Here is a 22,187-nt window from a genome sequence, read left to right on the forward strand (position 1 = left end):
TTTTACAAACCTAACCTATTTTGCTATGCCAGTATGTCCATCCCAACTCTGAAAACAATTACTTCACCCAAATTACTCCCTAACAAAAAGACTTATTGATAGTCCTTAATGGTTTACATACCATCCTAGCAGTGAACTTGTGAGAAGGGCAGAGCAGATTCTATTTACAGATTAGGAAATGGACTTCTGTCAAATTACTGAGTAGGGGGATAACTGTGAAGTGAACCCAGAGTTCTTAACAACCAATCAGGTTCTTTCCAACCAATACTAAATTTTCTAAGAGAAAAAGATGTTCCATTGTTTTAGGGTCCCTATTGTGGATCTTTACTAAATTTGCCAACATTAGTGTTCGATGCAGACTTATTTATGTTTCTAAATGCAATCCTAGTTTGTCATTTTAGTTTGAAATGTAATGTACTTTTCTGGTTGTTGATCTAACACTATATTGATGTAAGAATGTCTGAGAACCAGGTCATGAAGATTACAACAGTTAGTTCTCAACTACTACTCATTTTGCTCCCCAGGGCACACTTGGCAATGTCTGGGGAGTGCAAGCGACATCTAATAGGTAGAAGCCAGGGAGGCTGCTTCACATCCTCATGCAGAGAAAAGGCCCTACCAACACAGAATTATCTGGGCCAAAAAGTCTATAGTGTCACCGTGAAGAAACCCTGGATTAGGACTATTAAAATAGGGACTGCAAGAGAAAACTGGCAGAAGTGAAGTAATATATATTACCACCCACACATTCTTGCTCATAAATCATTTCTAAACACTGACTTAGTTCCATTTCTAAAAGCAAGAGAAAGTTTCTTACAGCAAGAACAGCTGCTATGGGAATTGCTGCGTTCATGAAGACTGTGGAAAGAAATCAAATACATTAGGTTCATTGAACTGTGAAACATTTTCATTAACTTTAATTAATCATCTATTATTACTTTAACTTCCCTTAAAGACAGAGAGGACCGAGTGCATTAAATAACATTTTATCCGGAGTCCACAAACATTGCTCTGTTGGTATTTCCTTGTTTAAAGTCGTATGAGTTCCCCCATATTAGTCTGAATCCAAAAGTATTTTTTTTAAACAGGGTTTTTTTTTTAAGATTTTAGTTATTTATTTTAGAGTGAGAGAGTGAGTGAGCATGAGCGGTGTGAGGAGTAGAGGGAGAAGCAGACTCCCTGCTGAGCAGGGAGCCCAATGCGGGGCTCAATCCCAGGACTCTGGGATCATGACCTGAGCCGAAGGCAGACGGTCAATCGACTGAGCCACCCAGGAGCCCCAGAAAATACTATTTCTTATGGAAAAATTATTTTTTATGAACTGTTATAAACTGCAAAATTCAGATGAAATATTCCTTTAATGATACAAATAATTAGAATCCAACCAAATGTGCCTTCTTGAGAGTATTTATTTCCAGTCTATATTTCACTTGGTCCACCAAGCTAACTTAAATATATGAAAACTGAGTTATTATGCAGCATAAAAACAAGAATTTGACATCACTTCAAGTTCTCCTTCCAAAAGTGATATTTATTTTCAGTTATAGGCCTTTTGCTTAACAAAATAACTCCATTTCTTAAACCCTCTGCTTGTTTGAACGTCTCTTCAGGAACATATTGCACTCACATTTGGTGAGCATGATATGTACAACTGAAACAAGGAAAACTCATTTTTTAAGCTAAAATGCTAGCATTTGGAGGTCATAGTAAAATTAAAAAGCCAAGTTGATGATTTGTAGTTATATTTTTCATAAATCATAGAATTCTAGGGACTGAGGAGTAAAAGAGTAAGTGAATTGGTAATAGAGTGAAAGCTAGAACCTGCTTTTTTTGACATGCAGGAGTGAATCAAATTGAGTCCTCATGACCACTGTACACAAAATCATATTGTGCTTTTGCAGGTCCAGATGTGGCTTGGTTATCAAATCTGAATTCTTGTACAAGACTGAGAATCCAAACACTGCCCTGAGGTTCATAACAGCACAGATGAGGAGCTACGTTTTTGCCTCCATCTTCTTTCTCTGGCTATTGTCACCCTGTTCTTTAAGTGTTTTTCTTTCTTTTCCCCTCATCATTGTTAATCATTCATTTCATAGTACACTCCTTTGAATAGGTAATATCCCCTTGATGAGGAAGACCAAGAATAACTGCTATTTGATTGAAAACCATTTATACAGCAATCTGCACCAGGTACATGTAGTAGGTACTTTTCCTATCCCATTACAAAGATGAGAACGAGAAGCTTCAGGTCACACAGCTGGGATTCAAACCAATGCAGTCAGGCCTCTCAGACTGCTCGCCACCACCTTGCTCTGCATTAACATGTCACAAGCATTGAGGTATGATAAGAGTGCTTTACATACATTCTCATATTTAATGACCATAACTAGCCTATACAATAATGAGGAAGTAGCTTAAGAAGGATAACATGCAAGATTCCAAACTAGGAAGTGATAGAGCTTGGATTTAAATCCAGATCTTTCTGGTCTCAAACTGTATGTTCTTGGGGTGCCTGGGTGGCTCAGTCGGTTAAACGTCTGCCTTCAGCTCAGGTCATGATCCCGGGGTCCTGGGATCGAGCCCCACATCAGGCTCCCTGCTCAGTGGGGAGTCTGCTTCTCTTTCCCTCTGCCCCTCCCCCCGCTTGTGCTCTCTCTCCCTCTCTCTCAAATAAATAAATAAATAATTTTTTTAAAAGCTATATGTTCTTTTCACTTCTCCATATAAGACTCTATCAAAGTGAAGAGAAAAAAAATACAGTACTGTCTTTTTGCCTTTTACCAATGGATTAAATCCATAAATAGCACAAGACCATTTAGCAACAGAAACTAGGAAATTAATAGAATTTCTCTTCCCCCCAGATATTATCTCAACTGGCAAGAACACTGATTCATAAAAGCAGAGATGAATCTTCAGTTCTACTAGTAAGTGTCTTGTTTAACTTTGCTTTTCAATATTTTCAGATACCACTGATTGAGCACTTTTATGTTTCAGGTACTTTTCTAAACACTTTACACACATTATCTTATTTAATTCCTGAAGACACTCTTAATACTTCCCAGCTTCCTGATGAGAAAACTGAAACTCCTCCAAATACTAACCAAGGCTGTAGAGCTGACAAGTTGCTGAGACAGGATATCATTTCAGGTCAGCTTACCCTCTAAGACTCAGTAGTAACCACTCTGTTATACAGCCGACTTTTTCCTTTCATTATTTTTTATTTTCTTGTGGTGCTCTACAAATACTATTTATAAAATATATATATATTAATATATTATAATATTTTAAATATATATATATATTTTAAAGATTTTATTTATTTATTTGAGACAGAGAGAATGAGATACAGAGAGCATGAGAGGGAGGAGGGTCAGAGGGAGAAGCAGACTCCCTGCCGAGCAGGGAACTCGATGCGGGACTCGATCCCGGGACTCCAGGATCATGACCTGAGCCGAAGGCAGTCGCTTAACCAACTGAGCCACCCAGGCGCCCTAATATATATATTTTTTTAAAGTAGGTTCCATGCCCAGCATGGAGTCCAATGCAATGCTTGAACTCATGACCCTGAAATTAAGACCTGAGCTAAGATCAAGGGTCAGACACTTAACTGACTGAACCACCCAGGCGCCCTTATTTATAAAATATTTTTAACAGTTACTGAACAGTGTCACATTCACTGCCTCATTTTATTCTCACAATATACCTGTGATAATGATTTATTATTATTACACTAATTTTTAAATGAGGAAACTGACGGATGGAGGTTAGAGGGCACGAAACCATTTGCCAGGTGCTTTATATGAAATAATGAGCCCAAAGCACTTGACATCGTGCCTGGAATAGAATCAACAATCCAATCAACATTTGTATCATTCATTATTTTAATCTTTAGTACAGTCCTACATGGTAGACATTATTATCACCTCATGTTACAAATGAAGAAATTGGGGCTTGGAGGATACAAGTAACTTGGTCAAGGCCACACTGCCAAAAAGGGGCAGAGCTGGGATTTATAGACAGCACTATGCAACTCCCATAGTTCAAGCTCTTAATCACTAAGAACACTGTACATAACCATATCATAAATCTTACAAGTGGTCCAACTGGGAATTTTACACCATTGACTCAAGAATTCCTGCTGCCTATCATAAACACATGACTCTGTATTTTTACCTTCATGATTTCTCGTTTTTCTCCCTTATTATGGCCTCCTCTGTCCTCTCCTCTTTTGTATCTGACTTTCAAAAACCAACCCAAATTTCATGTCTGTAGACAGACAAACTGGATTAACGACACACCTCTGCCATTTAGTAGGTGGATGATTTAAGGGAAGTTCAAGTTACTTAAGCTCTCTCTCCACCTCAATCTTTTAATATCTAAAATGGAATTAATAGTAGAATCTAAATCATTGAGATGTTGGGAGGATTAAAGGGGATGATATGTGTAAAGCCACTTATGGCAATAATTGGCTGAGTATCTCAATATATTTTTATTGTCATTATTTCTGGCAGCATCCATCCTTCTCATGAGTATTTCAGTCCACTGCAGAGAGAAATATACATTCCTCTGTCAGGGTCACCAGATTATAGTACTATTACATAAACAAGTGGATATCAATCATTCCATCTTCTAGCATTTTGACACCATATTAGCAGTGGTGCAGAACTGGAAGATAAATCTCCTTCCCATTTCATTTCTAATGCATCAGGCATCAGGGCTAGAATAAATGAGCTATACAAACCAAATATTTTCTCTAAATCTATTTAACAAACAAGTAATTATAATCTCTAAGAACTAAAGTAGTTTAGAATTCAAGAGGAAACAATATATTAACCTCCAGAATTTTAATTTGTTCAGTCTTGGGAACAACAGAGATAAGCAAAACTGACACACGAACCAAATCAAATGTTACTGGGAGTAGAGTGGCTAAGTCTCTAAGAATTGTACTAACATAAACTTAATTATTCTTGAGAGTACTCAGTGTCACTCTGAGGGAAAAACAACAATTTTTTTAACAGTTGCTTTATAAAAATTAGAATTGAAGATATAAGTGCTCCATATTTAAAAGTTCTTGAAAATGTATTGGAAAAGAGGGTTTTATGTGAATGAAACTTGACTTCTTTCACTCGGAAGTGTTGACATTTCTTCTTCTCAATTTTCAAAAATTGCATTTTAAGTATTGTCTTCAAGAAAATATAATATCATAAGCTCCCAGAGAGACAGGTAGACAACTACAGATAACTTTTGAGGATCTTTGGGGATAAGAAGGTCAATAATACTATAGTCAGATCAACTTAAGTAAACAAATTTTTACTGAAAACCCACTATTCATCCCAGTGGTAATTGATGTGATGGTTTCAATTACAGGTACTATGCTCATCACCATCCCCATTTTACAGATGAAAAAACCAAGGATTTCAGATGCAAAGTAACATGACAAAAGCACACATCTTAAAAGGAAACAAATTTATGTCTACCTGACTCTAAGCCTACACTAACCCTGCTCTTTAATTTAAATTTAAATAGGCTCATGTGGCTAATGGCTATTGGGCAGCACATATGTAGAAAATGAATGGGCTTCCTCAGATGAGTAGAATGTTTCAGGGATCACAACCTAAAGTGAATAGGCCACATGTTTTTTTGGTGGTCCTTAGAGCAATGGCAACTTACTGGAGAGTGATGTATAAAGTGCAAAGGTTTTGAGACTGGATAGTTCTTTCATTCTTGTTTCTTCTACACTTTTGCAAAAGATGTGCTCCCAGGCATATAACTTCAGAAGTTTGATGCCTTTCAATATTTCATTTGTTTTCTTCAGTCTCTCAGTAGAATAATCCTATAAAACAAAAATAAAAAAACAATGCATGCTGCATCCAAGTGAATCAAAGAGGCAGGACTATATATATAACAGACAGGGATGGGCCAGACCTTGATTTCTGCCTGGCCCTGCCACTGATCGTGGCTTTGAGATCCCTTGGGGGTGGGGGGCATGGGGGGAGGGGGGAAGAAGGCAAACTCTCTGTGTTTCCACCTCCAACTCTAAAATGAAGAGTTGAATGAAATGGCCTCAAATATCTTTCCACCTAAAAACTCTCATGATTCTGTTGCTTTAGGTTAAATAAAAGCAGTTTCTTAAAGTTTCACAATTTCCTTAAATAATGTCTGCAGATAGTGTGTATAGACATTTAAGGAAATGATACAGAGATTTCCAGTGGCTCCTCCTAACATCTAACTCATTTTATTCTCTCCTCAGCACTATCACTCGTAATTAGAAGAGAAAACAATGACTGTAAGAAAAGTCAGTTTGCCTCTTATTTGGGAATGTGAGGGTTGTTATATGTTCACATTGCGTGTGTTCATATTGTGTCTTCATAATACACTTACTGAAACCAAGGCTATTACCTTTAACTTCAAGAGATTTCTATATACTTCTTCATACGCTCTTGTTTAAGGCCTTAGATTTACTCATTACTAAGAATTTGGATTAACTGTAAAAAGATTTTTACAAAAGCCACAATTTACTCAACTGCTACAAATTCCACCACCACCAAGTATTAGATTATCAGTAAGGTACATTATGACCTATGAACTATAAAAAGGAGCAGGGCAAGTGGCCAAAAGGCAGAGAGGAGGAAGCAAAAGTAGCAAATGGCTTGCGTTTTATTTATCTTCTGGTCTCTACAGGGTCTTAGATGCCTATCAAATGATTGTTGCATGAGTAAATGAATACAGTATGGCGAGCTCAGTGAAAGACATGTTTGAGGATAGTCATGTCTCCACTTTGTGCCCCTCTTCCTCACCTCTCTGTATTCACGTCCTGAAGTAAAGAGGGGTAGATGGCTCAGACAAAAAATAATGAGTAGCCTCACCTGGAGCAGCAGAAAAACAAGTGATGGAAACCACCTGCATGACAGGCAACTTGCTTGTCACAGCAGAAACCGACTTGGGGAACAATTTCATCAGTGGCAGCATCCCTACATTTTATGCCTAATTTACAGACATCCTTGCTCATATTTAATCAAACTTTATTTCTAAACATGCGGTCAACAATTTTATTATTTGCAAATATTTCTTTAAAAGAAGCCAATTCTTGGGACACCTGGGTGGCTCAGTCGGTTAAGCGGCTGCCTTCGGCCTGGGTCATGATCCCAGGGCCCTGGGATGGAGTCCCACATCGGGCTCCTTGCTCAGCAGGGAGCCTCCTTCTCCCTCTCTCTCCCTCTCCTTGTGTTCTCTCTGTCACATAAATAAAATCTTTAAAATAAATAAATAAAGAAGCCAATTCTTACTCAAAAAAATGATTTCATGGTACGCTAAAGCCAGAAAGGTTAATAATTGGGCTTTTTCTTGCTTGCCAAGTTGACCCCGAACATATTCAGCCAGAAGAGCTACCACTAAAATACTTGAGTATAACTCCATAGATCATCACATGGTTTGATTCAACTTGAGGGAAATTTAACTTCAGAAGCAACAAACCTGATGCTTTCTTTGTTCTTTGATCCATGTATCCCATGTCAATAATTAACATCCAATGGGCTCAAATACACTTAGGTATATTCTCTAGACAAGTGATCTAGAAGAAGATCCAATGCCTCATCACCTCATGGCACTTAAAAACATCAGGAATTGTACCTCCGGTATTTTGAGTCTAAGATCATCAAATCATACGTTTCAAATCCACTTTTAAATAGTGGTTTTTTTGCAACACAGAAAATACACATTTGCTGCCTAAGATTTGAAATGAAATATGATAATTTCCAAATTATTCTGAGTGGTATGTATTCATTTCCCATTATTTTAAAAATAAAACAGCTTACTAGATTTTTCCTAATCAAGTTTCGAAAAGATGTGAACTTACCAGAGTGCTTTTCTGAGCCTCTGCCAACTTTGTAGCGATGAAGTACTGAATTGGCGCAAGGAGTACAATGACGGCTGCACCAACCAATGCGCTTGATCCAAGTAAATTATAGAGCAGAATCACTCCCATTATGATCTAGAAAGGAAAACATACGGAAAAGGGAAAATGAACAGGGGCGTGGGGACCACTCAATGAGAGGAAATATATTTTGGTGGAAATGTACTACTTCTTCATTAGTAATTGATTAATAAATACATTTATTTGGAAGTCAACTCAATGAAGAACAGTTGGGTTTTCCTATGTTTTACTTGGGGAAAGCTAAGTAGTAGGAATTTATTTTTAGTCTGATGATCTGTACAACAGGTGTCAAACCAATTTACTGCATGAGGTTACAGACTGGTCCCCCGAAGCTTCTGACCTTCTAAGACAGTCTTCACATTTTTAAAAGGACATGAAATTTTTCTTGAAAATGTTATCGCCCACTGTAACTGACATTCTGTATTGTCATGGAATTCTACTAGCTTTTCCAGTCAGGAAGGATGGAAAGCAGGAGGCAGCACCATAATGTAAGTGAGCGCTGGATGGTTGTTTGCAGGCTAAAGGAATAATCTGAGCTCCTCACATCCTCAATGACCCCAGAAGTCACTTGACAACAAGAAGGCTTAGCTTAACTAAAACTGTGAGGAAGCTAAAGTTGGTGGTACTCCATCACACCTCACTTCCCTTTTTAAATTTATTTCCCCAAACCCAGGGCTGAGCCACATAAGCCAACCCTCTCTGGTTTGTCACTTTCTTCTTCTTCCTTTAAAAACTTAGGATTTGACCCCGCAATCTTCTCTCCCTACTTTTTTTCCTCCAGTAGCTCAGTTTATCATGGCTAAAAATGTCAGCCAATGAACTATATCCATGTAGTTAAAGCATTTAATCTTTGTGTGTTTGCCAATGATAACAGCTTAACAGTGGCCTTCTGGAGGCACATATTTACTGCCTAGCCAATTAGGCTTTTGAGGGATTCCAATCAAAATGAAAGTTTCCTTAACATCACTCATGATGCAGTCATTCAGAGGCAGCCTGGGATTTTTGGTACATTTTAAATTATATCACGTAGGCAGCCACCTACTTGACCTGTATATAAGTACATATTGATAAAATGAGACCAAGCATATTTTAAATCTTTCCTTGTGCCATGCACTGTGCATGATATACACTTTTATTTGACTTGGATTTCCATTTAAAACTAAAAAGGCAAACACATTTTAAAACTACCATATATTCTGTATTATTGTATGCATTTTAATAAACATGGCACACAGGGACAAAGGTGACAGACTGGATCGAATAAGATCTACAGTTTAAGCTCTATCTATAGGATGCAAACTCGAGGTAACTAAAAATATTCAACATCACACAGAAGAAAGAACTGAAAATGTTTCTTTTGCTATTTTTACCCAATTAGGGGGGAAAAAACTGCATCTTTGCTAAAATGCTATTCTCCATTAAAAAAAATAGCTAAATTTCCATCCAGCTTGTTAGTGTTCCTACCACCTAATAAAGTTTGACATTTTATAATACATCAGCTATTGAAACTATGGGATGGATTACAGCAATTGTTCTACTTTAGAAATGCTATAAGAGAGTCTGTTAAAATGAAAGGGGTCAAGCCTTGGCTCTGTGACTTGACTGAATTTGGTCAATAACGGTAACAACTAACAAATACTGGATGCCCATGAAATGCTAAGCATTATGCTGAATGTGCTACACATACTAACTTACTTAGTCTTGACAATTCCAACAATTCTACGAGGCAGATACTATTATCATTCCCATTTTAAAGTTGAGGAAACGAATGTTTTGAGGATCTAAACACTCGTGCAAACAGGGTAGAGCAGATATTTGAACCTAAGCAGAATTCCAACCCCCACTTTCTTAACCTATGTCAGAGCATTTCTGAGACTCCGCTTTCTTCTCTATAAAAACAGTATAATATCAGCATATTCAAAAAGTTTGCCCTTCACTGAGCTAAATACCTTATACTCCTTTTGTTTTGTTTCCTCTGCAAATGAGAATATTACTTATATTGATCTACCTGAACAGGCATTGCCCATAGATTGGGACACAGGAACAAGAACCACATGAGTTGATTGGTTTCAATGGCAACCAAGTTATTGATCTGTCCCAGGGTCATCTCACCCATGGATAAATTAGATGTAGACAGCCTAAGGATTTTATTGTATATCATGGCCTGCAAAAAATAAAAACAAAAAAAGTACTTGAAGCTCTACACTTAATCAACAGTGTTTATTCACTTTTATTGAAAAGATAACATTTTAAATTTTCCTCGAGAAAAAGGGGGGAAAAAACCTAGAATGCCATCTTCTTAAGTCAACCACTATCTTCATTTTAGCATATTTTCAGTCCTCAATTACATACAAACTTATTTTCTTGCGATATAATCAAAATGCATATTCAATTTCAAACATAAGCTCTAGAACAAACTGAAACAGAGATAAATAAAAGAAAGTTTTCGAAAGTTTTCTTTCTTTCTTTTTTTTTTTCAGTAGGCTCCACACCCAGCGTGGAGCCCATCCCAGGGCTTGAACTCACCACCCTGAGATCAAGACCTCAGCTGAGGTTAAAGAGTCAGATGCTTAATCGACTGAGCCACTCAGGTGCCCCAAAAGTTTTCTTACTATTACAAAAGGTTTTAAAAATTCAGTGGGTTTACTAATTAGCTGTTTTTTTAATTAAACAGCTTCTAGAAGTGTTGGAGTTGTAGTATCAAAGTAAAAACAGAATGAAAAATAAAATTGACTCCACTACCCTTCTATCATCGGATGATATATAGGCATTTTCAAAAAACAAAGATCATTCTAAGCTTGTACATACCAGCAGAGCTCCACGGAGGTTAATGCCAGTCTCTATGGTTACATAGTAGGAAGCTTGCAAAAATGTCCTTTGCAGGATAAGGGCCAAAAAAAGAAGAACTGCTAGTACATAAGCATTTTCAAGAAATTCCTTTGATGAAAGGGTTTCTGAAATCTTGCCCCAAAAGAAAAGGACATAAATTAAAACTGGTCTTTTCATATGGCAGTGTACAGTTCACATCTATTAAATGATACATGATTTTTAAATATAAAAACTCAGTGTCTTTATAATAGCAGTGAAATGAGCCACAACAAGGCAATTTTGGCCTTTCTTCATCATGTCCACAGATACAGATTCAAACTAGTTCAATGCATAAAATCCCAAATTGATCATTAAGATTGCTGGAAATGCCTGATTGTAGAAAAAAGGTACATTTTAATTTTTTTAAAAATTGAGTATATTTTCCACAAAGATATATTATTCCATCCTGAGAAGCAGTAACTGAAGATCAAAGTTAATTTAGACTGTAATTCAGAAGTAAAAACCACCATACTGATAGTTGGTCAGCAAGACCACTGAAACAGAAATACAATTTCTATATCTTTGCTAATTTAAAATAATTCTATATAGTTGACTTAATCTAATTTTCATTTATCTTAATTTATATTAACAAAATAAATTATAAATTATAAACTATGTAATGTGGCTATTGACGTTGACACTTCCAGTGACAAAACACAACTTATGAAATTGAGTAGGAATATGACTGAAGTCATCATAAGGACATACAAAACTGATTGCTTTTTGTTTATAACAATAGTATGTGATAACTTGTTGGTTAGAAGTGAGGGAAAGGTAACACTCAAATAACTAAATCATAGTCAATCTGGGAAATCTTCATTTTTTATGGTTTAAATCCATCAAATTCTATTTCTGGTCCCTTCCTCTTCTTCCATGGGGTTGCACAGAAACATGTAAGTTCCGTTCCTTCTCAGAAAAACGTGTGGTTAATACGTGTAAGGGAGAGGGATGATAGAAAAATTCTATGTGGAATGTATGGACTGTAATCAGACTAATAGGGACAAAACATCACAAAAGTGCATTCAATGGTGAAAATATCTGGTTTGCTTCCATAATAATTGAGCACCAATATGCGCAAGTGACTAGGCTACACATTGTGAACATAAATATTAACAGTTCGCAGTCCTTCTGTTTAAAGAGCTTACCACCTAGAAAGATAAGCATATCCATAAATAACTTGCTTCATTATAAAGAACATTTATAGCAAGTGCCAAGGTGAAATAAACAATGTGTTGAACAGCACGAAGAAGAGTCAAATTCCAATCAGAACAATCAGAAAAGCTTTACTGAGGAGGTGGCATTTGGTGTAGGCTTTGAGAATGCATGAAATTTTAACAGGTGAAGAAAAAAGGACAGCAAATCAGATTGAGGGAATAGAAAAGGAAAACTGATGCATCTAGACTAGAGTTTCTGTGAACCTAGGGAAATCAGCTCTTAGAAAGAAACTGGGAAATTCATGCTGAGACTTTCTTAAGAATACAGAATAAAAGACTATATATTTATAACAGCAAAGATATAGTATCTTATACTCTACAGCCCCCAAATAATAGCATAATATCTAATAAAAATATTATAATGTGACTCGCCCTGTTCATTGTGAAACAGGGTGATGGCTTTTATTGTATAAAAAAGAAAAATGTATATAGTACAAATCACATTGCTAATGTGATTGGTCACAGGCCTCCAAAAAAGTGACCCAGCCACACCTGATGCACTCATGCATGAAAATTCTTCAAAGGGTTGCTGAAAAGATCAAAGAAAATAATCAATGTGAAATTTCTGAACATGGCTTCGGCACATAGTAGATACTCATTAAATGTTTATAGGCTCTGAATCTGAGAAATAATTTTGAACAGATCCATTCAGTGAATACATAAGCACATGATTTTCACTACAAGGAAAATTATTGTTTTATTTGCTTTAAATGCATTCAATTCTTGTAAATAAGCCTGTTTGTACTGTTCAAAGAACTGCATTAATAAAAAGGAACAATTACAATGAAATCTGCCAATAATATGCTTCCTTTCAAAAGCACCACACACTTACTCCTGTTGTGTTATTTGTCCCATTCTGGGTTTCATTCACACGTTGAACTATTCCAGAAATACAGAGAGGTCCAGCAAAACCCAGTAAGTCTGCAAGATAACGGAATGTGCTACTAAGTAGAATTGGTCGTCCAAAAGCTCTGTACATTGCTAGCCATATAGATGGAGTCCGGTTTGGATGATCTGCTACTTTTTTCTGAAAGAAAACAAAACAAAACAAAACAGATGAACCAAAATAAAACTGCTAGCACAGCAATTAATCTCAGCAACTATGGCAATTCCTTCTGATATTTCTGATGATATTTTAAGTTTATAAGTCAGTGTTAATGAGTCCCTTTAGTATAGTATGCATAATTCATAGTCCATTGCATTCTATGCAAACAGTAGCTACTGAACACCTTTTAATGGGATAGAATGAAGAGTAAATAGGCCAGATTTTCAAAGACTTTGCATTATTTTTAGCTGTCAAAGGATAACCCAAAATTCTTAAAGTCAAATTAATTTTAATTTTTTTTGTTTGGAACGTGTGTATCTGTCATGAATATTACCAAATACCATTGTATGAAAAAGAAGATAGTGAAGTATAAAAATCAAGCTTATCAAAAGACTAGTCAAGATTTCTGGAGTTACTAGATCACAAGATATTTATCACAAGCTAAAGATATTTTACTACAAGGTACTTTACTACAAGCTAAACAAAACAGATCATCCCAACTTCAAATTGTTTCTCTTTCAGGTATTTCCTATCTCCATGAATATTAGCCAGTACAGTTTAAAGTTGTGTTAGACTTGTGTTGCATAGTTATTTGACAAAGAGATGCAAAATTGAAGAATGGCTTATACGTTTAAGCCAATGCATGACTTCACACATCTGTAGTGGTTTGTTGAGAGGATTTTAAGACCTGAATAATCATCATAATTAAGTCATAGAGAGGAGGTGGGTAACGTTTTTTCATTGTGGGAAGCCAACTCAATGGAATAGAATTCAATTGTGTTTCATATTTGATTCCCTGTTAGATGAATAATTTGATTATTTTTAAAAGTTTATTAATGCAAGACGTTAATGCACTAAGTTCAAGCTGATCTGTATTATGAAGAGTACGCAGAACACTTAAACTATGCTTAGGCTATATTGTTAATCTTTATATTAGCAAAGAAGTTTCAAAAATATTATGCAATACTTTTCCCAGAGGTGAAACCAAAGAGATGACTCAGGTTCATTTGTAGTAACCATTTCCTGCAGTATTAATTTCATAAGACACAGTTTTGACACAAAACTGAGGTCATTTTCATCATTTACCATAAATGCTTTGTCGTCTTGATTTAGAACAGACAAAAACTCTAACTGATTCACCTTACCCTACCCCTTTCCAATGTTGTTGTGAATACTAATAATTTCAATTGCAACAATATTAGTAGATGACTGCCATATCAATTACATCTATCACTGTGGAGAGCACACATGACTATATAGAATAATAACAAGACAAATTCAAAATATCCAAAGACTCCTTAAGGTTTTTAAAGCAATTGCTCAAAGAAAGTACCAGAAGAAACCAATTTTGACAGACATATAGGATAATACATGGAATAGGTAGATAACTTTATTTAATTCAGTTTCTCAAGTTTGAAACACAGGGTCCAAATTTTAGTCAATAATTAATTTAGGGATTTTTTAGTTTATTAAATGTGGTTATTATATGATTTATTTTATCTTTATATAACAAAATTATTGACAAGATACTTGAAAACACTTAACAATTCCATGAGTTATTAACAACATATGGTAACAAGGATTAGATATACATGATCGTTGAGCTTAATTTTTACCTTCCACTTGGTTCCAGAAAAGATAATAGTGTTCCCTCTATCCCTCTTCATGTATGAACTGGGCAATTAACACAATGTAACTTTATTTCATTGGCTCTTCTAGTATATTCTCAGTGGCCCAATTCACATGACTCAAAATTACTGGGAAAGACATATGAAGAAAATCTGATCTTCCTTAACCATAGATATTTAAGCTTAGTAACTTTATACTTAACAGACCCATTTTCTACAATTATGGACATGAAAAACAGATACTAAATTACCTTTTGTTCTTCATATGCATCTTTCAGGCAAACATAATTTGTTACCGCCCTCATTGCTATTGGTAGTTTTCCAATTGCTTTCAGATCAATAGGCTTTTTATGAGCAGATATGATAAGTGTGTTCATCCACCAGTATGTTGCTTTTGACAATAAATTCACGAATGGTTGAAGAAATCTCACACCCAGATCCTGGAGGTCTTCAGGAGGCTTTACTTTCTGAGGATTCATGAAGAATACATATCTCTATAGTAAGAAAAATTCCATAGAGTAATAATTAACCCAATTATTTTTCCACATACTAAAATAAAATTTTAGCCTTTTCTACATTTTCATTTCAAGGGGACGAAATGTATATTTTAATACCTCTTACATTTCTTTGGAAATATATTTTGAAATGTTTCCTTCTGTTGTGACTAGATTAATTAGTTAAATGCCAGAATTTTATGTTTAATCCACTTAAGGATAATTCTAAAAAAAAAAAAACAACAGATTATCCCTTTAAAAGATAGTTATTACTAAGAACCAGTCTTTCATGATATCCTGTCGTAGGGTCAACTAAATGAAGACTTTTACATTATTTAGATTTTTTAAATGTGTTGACACCATTATTGAGTCACTCTCTGATAATTTGTGGTTTGACTGATGTTCACTAACTGTTCTCCACTATTCCTTACAGCTTGTGACATGCCATTCAGAGCAAAGTCAAAGTGCTCTGGTAGAAAATGAATATTGAAAAATCATTCACAAGTATGTCACACAACATAACAGCATTCTGTGATGCAAAACACAACAGGTTTGTAATCACAGACCAGGCAAGAGTCTTGACTGTGTGGCTTTGGATATAGCTAGTTATCTCTGTAGAAGTTTCTTCATCAGTGAAATGAGCAAACGTATTATCTTCTTTTCATTTTGAAATTTCTAGGAATACAGTAGTTTGCTTAATATGGGTGTGCTTGGGACAAATCATGGATGATGGAATTTCCTGATGAAAACAATTTCGTCTATAATATGAGCTGAGCATGTTTGGCACATAACAATTGCTCAATCAATATGCACAAATGAATAAATAGATTTTAGGGTCATACTGCGATTTCTGGAACACTAATGGCCTGAAACTTAGTGATTAGTTCAACTTTTATACACATAGAGGTTATACATTTGCTCATTCTCTTGAATACTAATGATTTCTGGCTGACTATAATCTTTAATATTGGGGTCTTGAATTCCAGTAATTAAACAAAAATGATTAGATACTGGGGCACCTGGGTGGCTCAGTCATTAAGCGTCTGCCTTCGGCTCGGGTCATGATCTCGGGGTCCTGGGATCGAGCCCCGCATCGGGCTCCCTGCTCAGCGGGAAGCCTGCTTCTCCCTCTCCCACTCCCCCTGCTTGTGTTCCCTCTCTCGCTGTCTCTGTCTCTGTCAAATGAATAAATAAAATCTTTTTTAAAAAATGATTAGATACCTACTCTGATCCGAATTACATTGATCTCCACAGCCATGAGGAGTCCATTCAAGATGACCATCATGCCAGTGATGCAGAAACGCAAGTCTGATACTCCCCAACCGGACTGCCAGTACTTGACCAATTTTATGGTTTTTGTAATAAAGGCCATCACCCAATACAGAAATAGGGCTGGAAAAATAAAAAGGAAAAGGAAAAAGATGCAATCTTTCCCTGATGTTTTTTTAACTTCACTGAAGTTTCAATATAAATATAATGCGGGGCGCCTGGGTGGCTCAGTTGGTTAAGCGACTGCCTTCGGCTCAGGTCATGATCCTGGAGTCCCGGGATCGAGTCCCGCACTGGGCTCCCTGCTCGGCGGGGAGTCTGCTTCTTCCTCTGACCCTTCTCCCTCTCATGCTCTCTGTCTCTCATTCTCTCTCAAATAAATAAATAAAATCTTTAAAAATATATATATATAAATAAAATGCTTTTTAATAACAAAGATAATTTTAAATATTTTATTTCCACATAATTTTATTTTTTAAGAAAACAACATATATGCCCGAGGGCACTTTTGGGAGTTTTGAACTGAAGGTGCAGTAATGACTTTAAAATGCTAGTGCCTCGACTCTGTAATAGATGGGTAGATGTAAAAAGACATGTAAATAGGAATAACCTACATTCCAGAACTTATGTGTAATTTTGTTGACTTTAAAACTGATTCTATCTCCTGGTCTTGTTTTTATTATTTTAAGAAGCCCTGATTATATTATATGAAGAATTCACAAGTTGCTTTCTGCGTGATCTGTCCAATAGGTGTATTGCAGCTTTCAGGGGTATGCCTAATGGTATTACCCTGGAATTATTACAGAATGCACATTAGCTATATAATGGGGTTTCTGCTTTACAGATCAACATTCAAGTAGTCACTAACTCTTCTCACCCAAATGGCTTAAAACATCACATGCCTCCACAAAGTGAAGAGAAGAACAATGATCCTACAGAACAAAGCCAGACTTTATGCAGTGGGATGAGAAAGGTAGGGATCTATACCATCTCCTAACCACAGCCATCCTTTCACAACAAATATGAGATGGACACAGACACTTTATTAGAAATCAAAGGTCCGGTATACTTCAAACTTTGAATAAAGGTCAGTACAAATTAATATGGGATGAGAAAGAAGAAATCTGAAACACATATGAGACAATCCATTGTACAAAACTTATTGAAGTTACTGAAGTTTAAAGGTGGCCACAGCCTCCTTAGTGAAAAAGAACTGAAACTTTGGCATATAAGCTCATCATCTATCTTGTTCTAGCATAAAATAGAAAATGTCAGAATAGATTTAGAAAAAAAAAAAAAAAGACCAAACTACATTCAACTACATGCTACCTAAAGAGATTCATCTTGGGGCACCTGGGTGGCTTAGTTTGTTCAGCGTCTGACTCTTGATTTTGGCTCAGGTCAAGATCTTGGAGTCCTGGGATAGAGGCCCACACTGGGCTCTGTGCTCAGCACAGAGTCTGCTTAGGATTCTCTCTCTCCCTTTCCCTTTGCCCCTCCCCATGCTTACACACTCTCTCTCTCTCTCAAATAAATAAAATCTTTAAAAAAAGATATTCGCCTTACATATAAAGAAACAGATTGAAAGTAAGTAGATAGAAAAAAATATACAATGAAAACAGTAAACACAAGAAATCTGGAATGGCTACATTAGTATCAAATAAAGTGGACTTTAAAACAAAGAATATTATCATCAAAGATACTAATCCAAAGGGATACATGGACCCCGATGTTTATAGCAGCATTATCTACAATAACCAAATTACGGAAACAGCCCAAGTGTCCATCAATTGATGAATGGATAAAGAAGGTGTGGTATACACACACACACACACAATGGAATATTACTCAGCCACAAAAAAGAATGAAATCTTGCTATTTGCAATGATATGGATGGAGCTAGAGAGTATTATGCTATGCGAAATAGGTTAGTCTGAGAAAGACAAATACCATATGATTTCACTCATATGTGTAATTTAAAAAATAAAACAAATGAGCAAAGGGAAAATGAAGAGAGAGAGAGAGGCAAGCCAAGAAACAGACTCTTAACGATAGAGAACAAACTGATGGTTACCAGAGGGGAGTTGGGTGGGGGGATTAAGGAGTGCACTTGTGATGAGCACTGGCTGATGTATGTAAGTGTTGAATCACTAAAGTGTAGACTTGAAACTAATACTACACTGTATGTTAACTAACTGGAATTTAAATAAAAACTTGAAAAAAAAGAGTATTATCAGAAATTTTGAAAACTCTTAATAATGACAAAGGGTCAATTTTTTAGAGACACAGTAATAAAAAAATACACATTTCCATAATAAAGATTTAGAAGATCTGAACGCTATCAACCACTTTGAGCTGTTTGATATTTACAAGGCTATATAATATTTAATATTATAAAAATACACCCAAATACCCAAACACCTTCAGAATATACATTCTTGTTAGTGCACATGGTACTAGCATAGGACATATACTCAGAAAACAAGAAAAAATAAATTAAAGGAATCATATGAAGTGTGTTCTCAGTTCACAATAAAAATAAATTAAAAATCAAGAACAAGAACATTATATCAAAAACAATGATGTACTATACATTGGCTAATTGAATTTAAATAAAAAATAAAAATAAACAAATGAATAAATGAATAATAAAGATTAAAACTTTTAAATAAATTAATTAAATTTAAAAAACAAGAAACAAAAAAGAACAGTAAGTGTATTGATCTTCTATTGCTGCTAGCAAATTATGACAGGTTTAGCAACTTATACTAAAACACATTTATTATCTTACAGTTTCCATGGATCAAGAGTCTAGGCATGGATCAGTTGGGTTCTCTGCTTCAGGGTCTCACCAGACTGCAAAAGCCAGGCATTGAGTGGGGCTGCAGTCTCAATAGAAGCTCACCTGATTTGGTGTCTTCATCTTTGCCATACTCTATTGGCTAGAAACAAGTCACATGTCCCACTCACATTCAAGGGTAGAGGATTATACAGGTTGTGAACACCAGGGACAGAGACTATGAAGGTAAACTTCGAGACTTTCTACACAATTAGATATCCAGAAGTCTCCAAATACTTGGAAGTTAAACAACACAGTTCTAATTAACTGCATGTTAAAAAGGAAATCACTAGGGAAATTAGAAAGTATTTGAACTAAATTATAATAAAAATAGTACATACTAAAATTTTAAAGATTACAACTAGAACAATACTTTAAGGAAAATTTATGGCTTTAAATATTTATTTTAGAAAAAAAGACAGATCCAAAAACAATGATCTAAGTTTGTATCTTAAAAGCTAGGGAAAGAAGAACAATGAACAAAATAAATAAAAGGATGAAAATGATAGAGATAAGAGTAGAAAGCAGTGAAAGAGAAAACGAATAATTGAGAAAATTAACAAACGTAAGCACACAAAGTTGATTTTTTTAAAAAGATAAGAAAATTACTAAGTCCCCAGCTAGACGGATCAAGAAAAGAAGGAAATCATAAATTACCAGTATTAGGAATGAAAGAATTATCCCTACATATCCTGCATACTTAAGAAAGATAATTGGGGAATACCTTGAACAACTTTATGACAATAAATAAAAAAACTTAGATGAAAGGGAAAATTTCTTGAAACCTGTAACTTACCAAAACTGACATAATAAGACATACTCTGAAGAGTCTGTGTCTAATAAAGAAATAAGTTTAAATTTAAAATCCTCATTTTGTTAAAAGGCCCAGATGATTTCACTGATAAATTCTATTCAACATTTAAGGAAGAAATAGAATTAACTGCACACAATGTTTTTCAGAAAATAGAGAAATAGAGAACACTTTCCAATTCATTTTAAGAAGCCAGTATAACCCAGCATATGAAAAACTGACAAAGATATTACAAGAAAATTACAGACCAATATTCTTCACAACATAGAGCTAAAAAAACTTGGCAAACAAAATCTAGCAATATATAACATGGATAATATATCATGACCATGTGTAACATAGCCCAGGAATTCATGGTTACTTTATCATTTGAAAAATCAACCAATTAATTCAGCACATTAATGGAAATCTAATTGTCCCAATGGATGCAAAAAAAATCTTTAATAGAATTCAACATCTATTCATGATTTTATTTATTTTTTTTAAAGATTTTTTTTTTTTATTTATTTGACAGAGAGAGACACAGAGAGAGAGGGAACACAAGCAGGGGGAGTGGGAGAGGGAGAAGCAGGCTTCCCGCCTAGCAGAGAGCCCGATGTGGGGCTCGATCCCAGGACCCTGGGACCATGACCTGAGCCAAAGGCAGACACTTAACGACTGAGCCACCCAGGTGCCCTATTCATGATTTTAAAAAAAACAAAACAACTCTGAGAAAGCTCTGAATAGAGGAAAACTTACTCACCTGATAAAGGTCTTCTATGAAAAGCCTACAATTAACTTTATAATTAATTATGAAATATTGACCATATTTCCCCTAAAATTGGGCATTAGACAAAGATTTCACACTTTCCATGTATATTCTGCATTTTACTGGAGGTCCTAGTTATTGCAATATGGTGAAAAAAAGCATAAAGTTCAAAAAGAAATAAGTATAACTGTCTCTATTTTCAGATGATAGATTTGTATATATAGAAAATGCCAAGAAACCTACAAAGCAATAATTAGAAGTCATGAGTAAATTTCCAAGGTTTCAAAATATAAGATCAATATACAAAATCAACTGTATTTTATATATATGACAGAAGCAATTGGAAAATGAAATTTATAATACAACTCTATTTATAATAGCAGTGGGAAAACAAAAAAGCTAGTAATTTAACAAGACATGGAAAACCTCTACCCTCAAAATATTTTGCTAAGGGAAATGAAAGAAGACCTAAGTAAATGAAGAACAAACAGACTGTGGAATTTAATATTGTTAAGATGTCAATTCTCCAAATTGTTCTAAACACTCAATGCAATCCTTATCATAATCCTACTGAGATTTTTTTGTTTGGTAGAAATTGACAACCTGATTCTAACTATATATGACAATACAAAAGAACTAGAATATCCAAGGCAATCTTGGGAGAAAAGCAAAGAAAACAAGTCGTATGGGTACACTATATGATTTCAAGACCTCCAAACCAATAGTAATCAGATTAAGACAGAATGATAATCTCATAAAACTCACAAACAAATCAAAGGAACAGAAACTACAGAGCGGAGAAATAGATCAGACTAAAATGTTAATTTGATTCAAATATTTTACAAAGGTCCCAACTCAACCTAATGAGAAATGGAAAGTCTATTCCACAAATGGCTGCTGGAACACATGGGTATCCATTTGGGAAAAAAGAGCCTTGGCACCAGCCTTACATCATATACACAATTAATTTTAAATGGATCACAGTCCTAAAAATAAAAACTAAAACTATAAAGCTCCTAAAAAAAAAAAAAAAAGGAGAATGTGAGGGAAACATATTTTGAGCAGAAGCAAAAATTTCTTAAGACACAGAAAACAATAATTATGCATGAAAAAATGATAAATTATGCTACATCAAAATTAAAATCTTCTGCTCACCAAAAGATCCTAATATGCATGCCACAGACTGGAAGGAAAATATTCTCAAAACATGTATCCAATGCCATACTAATATTTAGTATATACAAAGTACTCCTGCAACTCAATAATAAAAATGTAACCCAATAAAAAATGGGCAAAAGATATGCTATAGCTACTTTACAAATATAACAAATGGCTAAT

At 35.2% G+C, this 22,187-nt stretch overlaps 1 protein-coding gene across 8 annotated transcripts in view; it reads right to left on the reverse strand.

Annotated features, from left to right (window-relative positions):
* The window catches only part of ABCC9 (ATP binding cassette subfamily C member 9), a 137,585-nt gene that overhangs the window by 97,826 nt on the left and 17,572 nt on the right, over window positions 1-22,187 (reverse strand). For 7 of the 8 annotated variants that reach the window (XM_081821328.1, XM_081821325.1, XM_081821329.1 and 4 more), the window contains 8 exons: window positions 16,408-16,574; window positions 14,940-15,182; window positions 12,848-13,042; window positions 10,742-10,894; window positions 9,942-10,097; window positions 7,856-7,990; window positions 5,671-5,833; window positions 818-858 (listed from right to left, as the gene is read on the reverse strand). In XM_081821328.1, coding sequence (XP_081677454.1) covers window positions 818-858; window positions 5,671-5,833; window positions 7,856-7,990; window positions 9,942-10,097; window positions 10,742-10,894; window positions 12,848-13,042; window positions 14,940-15,182; window positions 16,408-16,574 — 1,253 coding nt within the window. The remainder of the gene's footprint in view (window positions 1-817; window positions 859-5,670; window positions 5,834-7,855; window positions 7,991-9,941; window positions 10,098-10,741; window positions 10,895-12,847; window positions 13,043-14,939; window positions 15,183-16,407; window positions 16,575-22,187) is intronic. The other variant, XM_081821331.1, reaches the window with a different exon arrangement.

This window comes from Leptonychotes weddellii, chromosome 5 (genome assembly GCF_054177405.1).
Source record: "Leptonychotes weddellii isolate Sample4059 chromosome 5, ASM5417740v2, whole genome shotgun sequence".
Lineage (NCBI taxonomy): Eukaryota > Metazoa > Chordata > Mammalia > Carnivora > Phocidae > Leptonychotes > Leptonychotes weddellii.